General features: G+C 44.0%; 1 protein-coding gene across 4 annotated transcripts in view; it reads right to left on the bottom strand.

Moving 5' to 3' along the window:
* Positions 1-13,627, bottom strand: part of Arid1a (AT-rich interaction domain 1A) — a 97,566-nt gene that overhangs the window by 20,943 nt on the left and 62,996 nt on the right. For 2 of the 4 annotated variants that reach the window (XM_004671212.3, XM_004671216.3), the window contains exons 5-7: positions 2,140-2,380; positions 1,841-1,930; positions 1,167-1,334 (exon numbers count right to left, since the gene is read on the bottom strand). In XM_004671212.3, coding sequence (XP_004671269.2) covers positions 1,167-1,334; positions 1,841-1,930; positions 2,140-2,380 — 499 coding nt within the window. Of the gene's footprint in view, positions 1-1,166; positions 1,335-1,840; positions 1,934-2,139; positions 2,381-13,627 lie in introns of all 4 variants that reach the window. The other 2 variants (XM_045148669.1, XM_045148670.1) reach the window with 1 other exon arrangement.

The raw sequence follows: 13,627 nt of genomic DNA, 5'->3' as shown, positions 1-13,627 counted from the left end.
CAAGGCAATCCTCCTACCTCAGCTTCCCTGGTGCTGGGATTATTAGCATGAGCCACCAAGCCACACATTCCCATGGTTTTCAAAACAAACAGCAAATAGTATGTAAAGGGAGGCTGAGAGAATGTTAATGCAGGCCTTTTTGAGAGAGGAAGGTGCTGGTGACTGAACCCAAGGTGTTCTGTATAGTAGGTGTTCTACCACTGAGCCACTCCTTTCCCCCCCTCCCAAGGTAGGGTCTTGCTCTAGCCCAGGCTGACCTGGAGATCACTATGTAGTCTCAGGTGGCCTTGAACACACTGTGATCCTCCTACCTCGGCCTCCTGAGTGCTGGGATTAAAGGCGTGCGCCACCACGCCTGGCCTGAACCACTCCTTAGTATGACCCTCACCTTAAAGATAGCACAAAAAAGAAGGCTGGCTGTTACCAAGGCCTTTCAACTTTCAGTAGAATTTCTCTTTGTTTGTGGGGCATGGGGGTGGGAAGGGGTGTATGTATCTGAGGACAACTTTTGGGTCAATCCTCTGCCTTTCCACCCCACTTGAGATAGGCTTCTTTGCTCTGGTGTTCTTTGTGGTGCTTGTCGCAAGCCTCTAGGAAATTCTCCTGTATCCACCTCAGACCTTGCGTCAGCGTCAGCATGCTAGGGTCAAGAGACACTTGCCATAGCTTCTGTCTTTTATGTGGGGTCTGGGGCTTTAACTGAGGTACTTAAGACAACTAGTGAGCACTTTCTCCACTGAGCCATCTCCCCAGCCCCATCCCCAGGAGAATGTTTCCCTTTCTACATACTAATCTTGCTTTCTAGGACATATTTTTTTTTTGCAATATATTCACCTTTAAATATACCTAGGGATGATTTTAAGATATATTCTATTATAAATTACTCACTAAATAAAAATTATAATAACAAAAGCTTAGTATTTATTAAGTATCTGTCCATAGCTGTGGGGTACATGTCATCTCCATTTTACAGGTGAGCACAGGATCAAGGAAATTTGGTGATTTTCTCTTGGTAACAAGATGGAACCTGCCCTGCCCAATTCAGGATCTAGGCTGGGTAGACCTAAGGAAAAGGATAGTCCTACTCTTGTAATCCAGATATTAGCAAATAAGACCAGGAAATGTTTTCTCACCTCTATCTACTCCTAAGTGGGTACCATACTCACCTTGTGGGCCATATTGACCCCCCTGGGGACCATAGCTCCCCATGGAGTTCTGCTGGTAGGAGCCCATGCCTGTGTGCATCTGTCCTCCAGAAGGCTGACGTGGAGATAAGGCTGAGCCGGGCTGAGGGGAACTGTACTGGGGCATCTGGGGGTTCCTCTGCATATAACCTATTTGTGAATAGTGTCCATAAGTTATCTGCTCAGTACAATGGGAGTGCTCTCCCTACTTTGCTAGGACTTTCTTATCTATACTGGGCAACTACTGGCATAGAATTCACCTGACTAGCTATATAGTCATTTACCTGTCTAAGGCACCTTACAAGTAAAATATGTGCTATTAACATAGGAATATCAACTGCTCATATTAAATGGAAATTTGAAAAGAGCACTGAAAAAAGTAAATCATGTAATGCAAAAAGATTCAATACAGAGTCTCCAAAACTTGCTGACTAAATTAGACAAAATGATGGCAGAAGCGGGTGTGCCAAAACAAGTTAAGAACTGAGAAATGAAGAATAACTATTCAGAGATTTACTTCCAGAGCAATCAACATACTAAGGTCCACTCCAAGTTCATAATTTGCTACTAGGATTATCCTCAGATTATTAGCTATATAGTTCTCCAAGAGATACTGCACAGGGCACTCAATTAATGCATTGGCCCTATGCTCTTACCTCGATCTTGGGCAATGCTTGATTGGTTCATGGAAGGATGCATGATGCTGTCCGACTGGCCACTGGGTGGCCGAGGTGGCATCTGGTTGCCTGCTCCAGACAAAGAAAGCAAGCAAATTATGGCTTAGCTTGAGAAAGGCCAAACACTTCTCATGCCATACATACATAAATACCCATCCAAGGTGTTTCCACCTTTCTTCAAATAGTATAGGGAAACTATGCAGACATGAACCAGAGCTCCTGTATATTCAGGACCAATCACATTTCCCTCTTCCTCAAAAACCAGCACTTGAAGATACCTGGCACTGCAGCAGGTGAGAGTGGTCCTGAGCGAGATTGAGCGACGCTGGCAGGAGAGCCAACTGGGGATGGGGAGGGGCCTCGGATGCCAGGCAGGTGAGGGGAGGTATGAGGAGAGAAAGGAGACTGAGCTGGATTACTCTGTTCTCCTTGGCTGCTGGAAATCCCTGATGTGCTCACTCCAGGACTCAGAGCTCCTTCTGTCCCCATGGGGAGATCATCTATTGAACCAGACAGATCCTAAAAAGCACATATAAGAAACACACAGATTTTAATGAGGTAAAGATTCTTCCTTTATAACTTCTACAAACTTAGAATTTTCATCCAATAGAGGATTCTCAAAACTCCTCTTGTCTCCTTGAGCAAGAGCTCTGCATTCTTTTCTTCTCTTAAGTTCTGGGCCTCTTGGACATGACCTCTGTCTTCCTTCTCTTCAGTTCTATCTATAATGTAATAATACTTATAAATGTACCAGGTATGGTGGTGCATGCCTTTAATCAGGAGGTAGAGGTAGGAGGATTGTTGTGAGTTTAAGGCCAGCCTGGAACTATGGAGTAGTACCAGGTCAATCAATTATCTAACTCTGCCTCTGTACTGCAAAAGTACTCACAAACAATATTAAATGTAAGTATGTGTATTAATAAAGCTTTATCTGTAAGAAGCGGTAGCTGGATTACCAAATGTTGATTGCTCATGTCTTCCATCTAGTACTTTATCATCTTTCCCGGTGTTAACTTCTAAACTCATGAGAGCAGCTGTTTCAGTGAGACTTAGTGCTGCTTCACTGTGAATGCTGCCAGAATTCCATCAGCAACTGTGGTAGACTGTTAGCAAGCATGGCCAAGAGGAGAACCCCTCTCCCAGAGAGTATTCCCTCCAAGCCTCTATAAAATAAGGGGTAGGAGGTAGCAAAAATAAACAGTGCATGGGGAAGACAATTTCTACAAAATTTTCCTAACTGAACAACCTCAAGATTGCCTCCCCAGCGAAAGAAGCAGAGAGAAATAGAGATAGAGAGAGAGAGAGAGAGAGAGAATGGGCATGCAAGCACCTCCAGCCACTGCAAACAAACTCCAGATACATGCACCACCTTATGGATCTGGCTTATGTGGGTCCTGGAGAACTGAACCCAAGTCCTTTGGCTTTGCAGGCAAGTGCCTTAACTGCTAGGCCATTTCTCCAGCCCCGTTGTTTTAAATATGATCTGACTTCTTTTTTAAAAAACTTCGTTATTTATTTATTTGAGAGAGAGACAGAGAATATGAATAGGTGTGCCAGGGCCTCCAGCTACTGCAAATGAACTCCAGGCACATGCACCCCCTGTGCATCTGGCTTATGTGGGTCCTGGGGAATTAACCAAGGTCCTTTGGCTTTGTGGGCCTTAGCTGCTAAGCTGCTCTCTCTCCAGCCCTAGTTTCCTAGTTTTACTTGTTTGTTTTAATGAGAAGTTGACACACCAAAACAACAAAGCATGTGCTCTGAAAACTCCAACTCAAAAAAAAAAAAAAGAGACATACTTGAAGGAGAGCCAAATGAATCTGATTTCAGTCTATTTCTACTCACAAAAAAGAGCTCACCTTGGAAAGACCACTTCAAAATGAGTCTGACAATAGCTCAAAATGTCAGAAAGCCTACCTGATTCTTGAACTTAAATCTGTCCCTCAAGTTCCAACATGCTCAGACCTTCCACAAACCATGTGGCTTAGGTAGGCTAGGAACATTTCTGCTGAGTTGAATAAGACAAAGCTTGCTGTGAAGGCAAGACAGGTAGGTAGGTGTACATTTGTGATTGTGTCAACTCTCAATGTTAGCTGAGAAATGAGAAAATGCTAGTTCTTTTGTCATAAGCAGAAGATCTGGTATACCCATAATATACTTTTAAAAATACAATTATCAGGCTGGAGAGATGGCTTAGCAGTTAAGGTTCTTGCCTGCAAAGCCAAAGGACCCAGGTTTGATTCTCCAGGACCCATGTAAGCCAGATACACAAGGTGGTACATACATCTAGAGTGCACTTGCAGTGTTTAGAGGACCTGGCACACACATTCTCTATCTGCCTCTCTCTTTTAGCACAGAAGGTCCTGAATGCAAGTCAGTCTCCAGGGAAAACCAAAGGGCTTCATCCCTCTCAAAGGACTAAAGCACTTGAAGTTATTAAGAGCCCTGAGTTCATTCCGAGAGAAGAGTACTCCACCCTCATTTTGAGGGCTAGGTTACACCACACCACCTGGCTTCTGGGTCAAATAGAGAAGGTTCAAAGAGATAGGAGGTTGACAGAAGGACTCAGCTGCATAGGCCAGAAAAGATACTTTAGGCCCTGGTATCTGTAACAGATTCCAATGTCTTGTTTTAAGCATCAGAAGGTTCTCTCATGTATTCTTCGCTGCTCACTTCTGGTAAAAAAAAAAAAAAAAAAAAAAAAAAAAAAAAAAACCTACTTGCTTATGGAAGAAAAAGAAGCATCTTCTGAAACAGAAATCAAAAATCCTTTGTTTTGTTTTTTGAGGCTGACCTCAAACTCAGAATGTTTGCCTTGTCCCTACCTCTCAAGTAGCTAGAATTATAGATGTGCACCACCATGCAAAGGCCCATTCTAAGAACCTGGCTTGGCTAAATGGCTTAGAAAAATTAAGTGTTCTGTTTTAAACATTTTGTCTTTCTACAAGTAAAGCATAAACACTGTCTTGGTAAAGGCATTTAAATAAATGAGGCAACGCCTAAATCCCTCTTGAACATCTTATTGCTGGACTCAGTAGAACTCTCACCCAATTTGGTATACATCCTCACAGACCTTCTGAAGAACAGAGGAGACAGATAAAGAGAACTCCAAAACACAAATCTATAGGTTCAGGGCAAGGAATGAGCTTGCTTCAGCCACACTTCTGTTAAACAGTATGGCTTGCCATAGGTCTGAGGTAAGTATTCATTCTTAGACTCGCTGAGGGAGCCAGGAACAGCCCACCGCCTGGGGAGTGAGGACCTATCGCCGGCAGCAGTGATTTCTTTCACAGAGGAACTCTGGAAAGAGCTGTCAGTCACAGGAAAGCCCCTCAGAGAAAGTGCTAAATAAACCACTGTCAAATACAGCCTCATATGGCTGGGATGTCTGAGCACAGAATATCAGGGAAGGCAATAGCATTATTCCTAGTTCTTTTGGTTAGGTTGAGGCCTATTTCTCAAACTGTCATAATTCCTATTTTCATCAGATAGCAACTGGTCAGCATGGGCCACATTAGTTTGAAATCATTTTAAGAAACAGAATGTTAGCAAGGAAGGGTCAAAATATCTATTACTGGACTGGAGAGAAGGCTCAGCGGTTAAGGAACTTGCCTGCAAAGCCTAACAACGCAAGTTCAATTCCCCAGCACCAACATGAAGCCAGATGCACAAAGCAGTGCATACATCTGGAGTCCATTTGCAGTGGCTGGAGAACCTGGCTCACCATTCTGTCTGTCTACTTCTCTCTCTGTTTGCAAATAAATAAATAAATAAACAACTTTAAAGGAAAAAGACCTGGGCATGGGGGTGCATGCTTTTAATCCCAGCACTTGTGAGGCAGAAGTCGAAGAGTAGCTGTTAGTGAAAGGCCAGTTTGAGACTACAGTGAGATCCAGGTCAGTCTCAGCTAGAGCAAGACCTTACCTGGGGGGTGGGGGAGGTGGGGCAGGAGGTGGAATGCTGTGTGAGACTATTATGAACAATAGCTACTTTGGACCATCTATTATGTGTCACATAATTTCTGATTTATACACACACACACACACACACAAACACACACATATATAATTTGAGAGGGGTGTGTGTATGAGAGACAGAAAAGGAGAAAATATGGACATGCCAGGGCCTCTAGCCACTGAAAACAAACTACATAAACATGGGCCACCATGCATCTGGCTTACATGGGTACTAGAGAATCAAACCTGTGACCTTAGGCTTTGTAGGCAAGTACCTTACTGCTAAGCCATCTCTCCTGTCCACTCCTATATATTTATACTTTTTTTTTTTTTTTGAGGTGGAGTCTCACTCTAGCTCAAGCTGACCTGGAATTCACTATGTTGTCTCGCGGTGACCTCAAACTCACGCTGATCTTCCTATCTCTGCTTCCTGAGTGCTGGGATTAAAGGCGTGCCACCAAACCCAGCTTAAAAAAAAATTTTTTTTTGAGGTAGTGTCTCACTCTAGTCTCAGGCTCAATTCAAAGCCTTAACCACTAGACCATCTCTCAAACTCTTAAGTTTGTTTTTCTTGAGGCGTGGTCTCATACAGCCTAGGTAGGCCTTAAACTGTGTAGACAAGGATTCTTCTGCTTTGACTTTCCAAATGCTGGGATCATATGTATGAACTACCAATCTTAGTTTATGAAGCACACAGGACCAAACCCAAGGGCTTTATGCATGCTGGGCAAGCACTCTGCCAACTAAGGTATAGAAGCCCCACCAGCTCCCGCCACCACAGGGTCTCACTCTAGCCCAGGCTGACCTGGACCTCATGGTGATCCCCCTAACTCAGCCTCTTGAATGTTGGCAATGTAAGCAAGAACCAACATGGTTGGCTGATTTTCTATAATTCTTGCTATATATACTACTCCCAGTACCATCATTAAAAAACAAACAAACCAAAAACACCCTTTTAATTCCAGTACTCAGAGGGCAGAAGTAGGAGGATCGCCATGAGTTCGAGGCCACCCTGAAACTCCATAATTAATTCCAGGCCAACCTGGGCCAGAGTAAAACCTTACTTCAAAAAACAAACAAAACAAAAAATATGTATTTTTGAGAGAAAGAGTGTATGAGTGAGTATATAGGTGTGCTAGGGGCTCTTGCCACTGCAACCAAACTCCAGGTGCAGGAGTGAATGTGTGGGCCAGACTTTGCAAAAGCTTTTTTTTTTTTTTTTTGCAGTTTTCTGAGGTAGAGTCTCACACTAGCTCAGGCTGACCTAGAATTCATTATGTAGTCTCAAACTCTGGGCAATCCTCCTACCTCTACCTCTCAAGTACTGGAATTAAAGGCATACGCTACCACGCCTGGCAAAATTTTTCTTTTTTTGGTTTGGGTTTTCAAGGTAGGGCCTTGCTCTAGCCCAGGCTGACCTGGAATTCACAATGCAGTCTCAGGATGGCCTCAAACTCCTGGTGATCATCCTGCCTCTGCCTCCTGAGTGCTGGGATTAAAGGCGTGCGTCACCATGCTTGGCTCAGACAAACATCTTTAAACACTAGGCCATCTCTCCAGCCCAACCACTGCTATTCTGAAGAATAGGAAGCTGATGTCCAGAGATTGGGTTAGATGCCTAAGTCATCCATCAAACAAGTGGTGGTTTGAACCTAAGCTGGTTACACCCCAAGCCCGGGCTCCTATTTTCTGTCTCTCTTTATTATTCTGATCCTATATGAACTTAATGGGGAAAAGTGCTACATCCTTGAGTTAGAAGACCAAAGCCCAACTTTTAAGTGATTTTCATGACCTTGGTCAAGTTGGAAAAAAGCTATGCTTCTGTATTCTTGCTTATGAGAGAGCTGGATAAATCTGATACGGTGACACTTGTGGGACATGTTCATGAAACCCACTAGACCATATGGCTAGGGCCACAGACCAGATACAATAATCTAGAATAAGAAATATAGTTGGGCATGGTGGCACATACTATTAATCCTAGCACTAGGGAGGCAGAGATAGGAGGATCAGCATGAGTTAGAGGCCACCCCGAAGACTGAATTCCAGGTCACCCTGGCCTAGAGTGAGACCCCACCTCCAACAGAAAAAAAAAAAAAGAAATATAATGTATAAGCAGCATATACGTAGTATTTTTTTTTAACGGAAACTATTTGAGAGAGAGAAAGAGAGAGAGAGAGAGAGAGAGAGAGAGAGAGAGAGAGAGAGAGGACGAGACAGAGAAAAAAAAGGAATGGGCGTACCAGGGCCTCTAGGCACTGCAAACAAACTTTAGACACATGCACTACCTTGTGCTTATGTGGGTGCTGGGCAATCGAACCTGGGTCCTTTGGCTTTGTTATCAAGCGTCTTAACCACTAAGCCATCTCTCCATGTTTTTTTTTGGTTTTTCAAGGTAGGGTCTCACTCTGGTTGACCTGGAATTAACTCTGTAGTGTCAGGGTGGCCTTGAACTCACGGCGATCCTCCTACCTCTGCCTCCCAAGTGCTGAGTGCTGGGATTAAAGGCGCGTGCCACCACACCGGGCTGTATTTTGTTTTTTTGAGGTAGGGTTTCACTCTATCTCAGGCTGACCTGGAATTCACTATGTAGTCTCAGGGTGGCCTTGAACTCATGGTGATCCTCCTACCTCTGCCTCCCAAGTGCAGGGACTAAAGGCATGTGCCTCCACACCTGACTATATGACAAATATTTTCATTGCAGAATGAGAGGGAATGGATGGAAGTCTCCAAAGATGCTCTGCAATCCTCTGTTCTATATAAACAGATATTACTTTGAACTCCATATATTCATTTATTGCACAGGACACACCTCTGCTTTCTACAAAAATTCGTTTTTCAGGTCTTTTGTTTCACAAAATGCCAAATGTTTAGCTGCTGAGTCAGATCTCAATGTGCCTAACAAATTCAGTTTTCTACAATACACTTATAAAGAAACAGTTTCATTAATTGAAGTCCCCATTTTCCCAGGTACGGTCTGCCTTTGGCATTTTAGAACTCCATGTTCTCAACTCTCCCAAAAGGCCCCATTGAACAGGTATCTCTTAGGGAGCAGGGGAGTTTGCCAAGAAATTGTAGCAAAGCCTCTTTGGTGGAAAACTCTTTTTTCCTGGGTTTTCTCTTCTCCAAGTATAATCCTGCTGAGAGATGGGAGGCGAAGATCACTGCCCTGCCAGTTCCAAGGAAGCATCAGGGCCAGGAGAATTTCCTCACGTGTTTCCAACGTGCTTCATGCAGCTTATTGCTCATCTACCATGCAGATCAAAAGTGCTGGAGCAAGTCCAGCTATTTCACACAGAATCTCACACTCCAGGCTGGCTACAGCCCCGAAAGCCTTCATTTCTTCACTTGAAATACTGCCCAGTGTTATTTTGGGATGTGACCTGACAGAGGAAGCCCATAGGGACTCCATGAAGATAACTGTTCCAGCTGTGATTGGTTGCACAACCCCAGAGAGTGCCAGCATGGGTTTGTCAAGCTCTGCTGACAAACATTCAGCAGCTAACACCTTCTCCTTGCACCACAACAAAACCTTGCCTGAAATCACACAGACCATACCTCACTGGGAGGGGGTAGGTTGTGCTCTTGGGGGGGGGGGGGAATCACAAGATTTAACATGTACTGGCTGCCCGGCAAAGCATGTTTACAAGCAGGAAAGTAGGTGGAGTTCAGAGTTAAGAGATGGGGGTGGGGTCCCAACAGAACCACTCAAAGAGGATAGGATATCAGTTCATTCTAATGTGCAAATTAGAGGATATCAATAGGCAAGTCAAAAGAATGGGCTCATGGCAACCTTATATTCAGACTTTTCCCATAACTTTAGACAACATCTTTGAGGGAGTCCCCATTGGAGGGCTTATATCCACTAAATTGTGAAAAGATTTTGCTTGTGTGGTTCCTGGTGGGGATGTTGCTAAGTGGTCAAGCACCTACCTGCATGTGCTAGGCCCTAGGTTTGATTTCCAATATGGAGGAGGGAAGAAGAAAAAACAGGGAGGGAAGATAAAGTACATCTAAATACATCTGTATTAACAGTGAGTGCATGCACACATGCGTTCCCTCACTCACATCCGGTTAAATAATCCTTAGATGAAAAATGTTCAACTATATAGCCTGAATTTACCAGATCTATACAAATCATTTGTCAGATTCCATCTAGTCTAGCCTAGTCCCATGGATCTAGAGGCATGGTAGGGTGATTGCTCCCGTGCTGGAGACTAGGAGGAAATCCTGAAGAAGACAGAAGAAACTTGGGAAGCATGACCCTTGAAGGGCAAAGGCAAGAAAGGAGTTAACAGCATCAACAACTCAGGAACAAGGACAAGACCACTGCTTAAAGCAAGTAAAGTTGGGGGATGAAGGTGTGGTACTATATGCCTGCAATGCCAGTCCTTGAGGGATGAAGGAAGGAGGGGTTCAAAGGTCAGTTTAAAACAAGCACAAAATGAAACTGCCTCCAAATATATACATATATAAATACACACACACACACACAATAAATTTTTTTTCCCGGTTTTTCGAGGTATTCACTATGCAGTCTCAGAGTGGCCTTGAACTCAGTGATCCTCCTACCTCTGCCTCCCCAGTGCTGGGATAAAGATGTGTGCCACCATGCCCAGCATTTCTTCTATGTTTTGATCGAATCTCTGCAGAAAGGGCTGGAAAGATTGCTCTGTGGTTAAAGCGCTTGCCTGCAAAGCCTAAGTAAGGACTTGGGGGTTAATTCCCTGGTACCCATGTCAAACCAGATGCACAAGGTAGCACATGTCTTGTGTTCATTTACAGTGGCTGGAGGCCCTGGTGAACCTATTCTGTCCCCCTATATCTCAAAACCAGTAAACAGTTAAAAAGAAAAGATGCAAGGGATGGAGATGGTTTAGATGTTAAGATGCTTGCTTGTAAAGCCTAACAACCCAAGTTCAATTCTCCAGTACCCACATAAAGCCAGATGCATTTAGAGTCCATTTACAGTGGATGTAGGCCCTAGTGTGCCCATTCCCATACATACATACATACATACATACATACATACATATACACACACACACACACACGTATGCATTTTTTTTTTTTTTTAGGTAGGGTCTCACTCTAGCCCAGGCTAACCTGGAATTCACTGTGTTCTCAGGGTGGCCTCAAACTCACAGCGTTCCTCTTCTGCCTCCCGAGTGCTGGGATTAAAGGCGTGTACCACCAAGCCCAGAAATTATGCCTGCTTTTGTTTTTTTTTGAGGCAAGCACAACAGATTAGGCTTTTTAAATGCGGGAATGGGGGTGGGGTGTGGGGAGGGAAACTGGTGTGTCACAGCCTCCAGCCACTGTAATCAAACTCCAGACATGTGGATGGATCACTTTGTGTGCACGTGCGACCTTGCGCTTGCATCACTTTGTGTGTCTAGCTTATGTATTAACTGGAGAGTTGAACATGGGTTCTTAGGCTTCACAGGCAAGCACCTTAACTGCTATATCACCTCTCCAGCCCTAAATATATATTTTTAAATGCAGAAAGGCTGGCACTATGCTTTTCGGTTTAGGACCAAGCACTATCTCCTGCCTGAATGACATTTAGTGTTTGGAACAGTAAAACCTGCTCTAGGAAGGGCTCAGAGAGCTCTTCTTTTCTACTCCATCCACCAGTTTCCAAAAACTTGGTTTGTATCCTAGAAACAACCATATATGATGAGACACCATCCTCCCCCAACATATACAACACACCCTAAGTCCCCTCTTCTCCCTGTCTACAATGGGTAATTGTTTATATTCATGGGTAATGGCTCATTCTTCTTGGTACCTTCAGGCTGTGTGGTGGGAAATGCAAGGCAGATAAGGGTCAGACATGTTTTGTCTCCAGTATGCTTTTCAGGAGCCTTCCTCCCAGAGGAAATCCTCTACATATACTTTTTCAGAATTTATAGAGAAAGCTCAGGCGTTTTGTGGTATCTATCATATGTATGTATGTATGTATGTGTGTGTGTGTGTGTGTGTGTGTATGGGGGGGCACGTGTATGTGCATAGGTATATGTGTATATTTTTGTTGTTTTGTTTTTTGAGGTTTTTGTTTTTCTTACTTTAGCCCAGGCTGACCTGGAATTCGTATGTAGTCTCAGGGTAGCCTTGAACTTGCAGCAATCTTCCTACCTCTGCCTCTTGAGTGTTGGGATTAAAGGTGTGCATCACCATGCCTGGGTGGGTATATTTTTAAAATCAACCCTTCACCTATCACTCTCTTAGCCTTTCCTACACACAGCGCATAGTACTTTTTCTCACCCATCTTTTCAAAAGAGTACTTAATGGAAGAGGGAGGGACTTGAAATCTAGGTAAACAAGTAGACTGTTAATTTCTACAAAGGAAGGAGTCAAGTCTCTGCTTGAGATTCAAACTGAAGGGGTTCTAATCCTATTATCAAGCACTAGAGTGCAGTTCAGATAGAAAAAGACATTCTTATTCTATAGAAGGCTCCAACTCAGGTGATTTCAAGCACTCATACTCTCCTCCTCACCCAGCCCTGCAGGTCTATTCAAATTGCTGCAAAGTTGGGTCTGTTTAGGGACTGTTTCCCAAGGCACCAGATAGGAAGGCTCCATTCTGAAGGGAGAAGTTAGACAAGCTTCAACCACCAGGCTACAGATACGATGCAATAGGGCAATAAGAACTCTCCTTTAACATGTACCAAGTTGGCTAATTTCCCAGTCACCAAATTAGAAATAGGAGGGAGGATAAATTGCTTAACGGTGTACTATAGGAACAACTCTAAAATCATAATTCTTGCCTTGGTAACTCAAAGATGAGAATAAGTAAGGTAAGAGTACCTGTTATCCCAGCTAATCGATAGGCTGGTCTGGAACTTGCTACATAGCCCAGGTTGACCCTGAACTTATGAGTCCCCTACCTCAACCTCCAGAAGGCTAGGATCACAAGTATGCATCATCATATTTGGCTTCAAAGCGACAACTCCCTGCCCATCACCCTCACCTACACAAGCAAGGCCCAAGAGCTACTCTATACTAGGTATTTAAAAATTGATGGCACCATACTCTAACTGCCCTTTCCCTGTGCACTTGGAGGGACTGAGCAGAGTCAGGCTATTAGTGACGAGAAAAATGCCAGTCACACAACAGAAAAGATGTTTAGTAAATGCTGCCTAGTGAATAATCTCAAATGCATATATATTTTTTTTTTTTTTGGTTTTTCGAGGTAGGGTCTCACTCTGGTCCAGGCTGACCTGGAATTAACTCTGTCATCTCAGGGTGGCCTTGAACTCATGGCAATCCTCCTACCTCTGCCTCCCAAGTGCTGGGATTAAAGGCGTGCGCCACCACGCCCGACTCAAATGCATACTCTTTATCAGTCCTCTCTTTCATCCCTATCTTGTCAACCTGGTACTTGAACTTAGATCTGTAACACAGAGGCAGAGTCTTAGGGCACTGCCATCATTGACTCTCTCATCTGAAAACAAGAAGTGCAACTCTAACTGGTCTGGAGCGACTTGGATGAGGCTGCTGCTACAACTGCAGCACTATAAGGAAAAAATATCTGGAAAGGAGGCTGCTTGGAGGCAGGGCTCTGTGTCACTGAAGAAATTTCAATCTAATGCACGTACACAAGAATCTGCTGTTCTAACCTATTCCTAGCAAAATCTCTTGAGACAGGCTAACTGGGTGAGGCTGAGGGCGTTGCTGAGGTGAAAGGGGGAGAAGAAAAGGCCGCTGGCTGCTTACATTCCTGCGGGGGGGAACTCTTGCAAACAACAGCTTGGCTACTGCAGCAGCCATTGATTTTCCAGAGGTCGATATTCTGCTCCCACAGATCTTG

This window comes from Jaculus jaculus, chromosome 5 (genome assembly GCF_020740685.1).
Source record: "Jaculus jaculus isolate mJacJac1 chromosome 5, mJacJac1.mat.Y.cur, whole genome shotgun sequence".
In the NCBI taxonomy this organism is placed as follows: domain Eukaryota; kingdom Metazoa; phylum Chordata; class Mammalia; order Rodentia; family Dipodidae; genus Jaculus; species Jaculus jaculus.
Note: the sequence above shows the minus strand (reverse complement) of the source record. Positions and strands in the feature narration are given on the sequence as shown.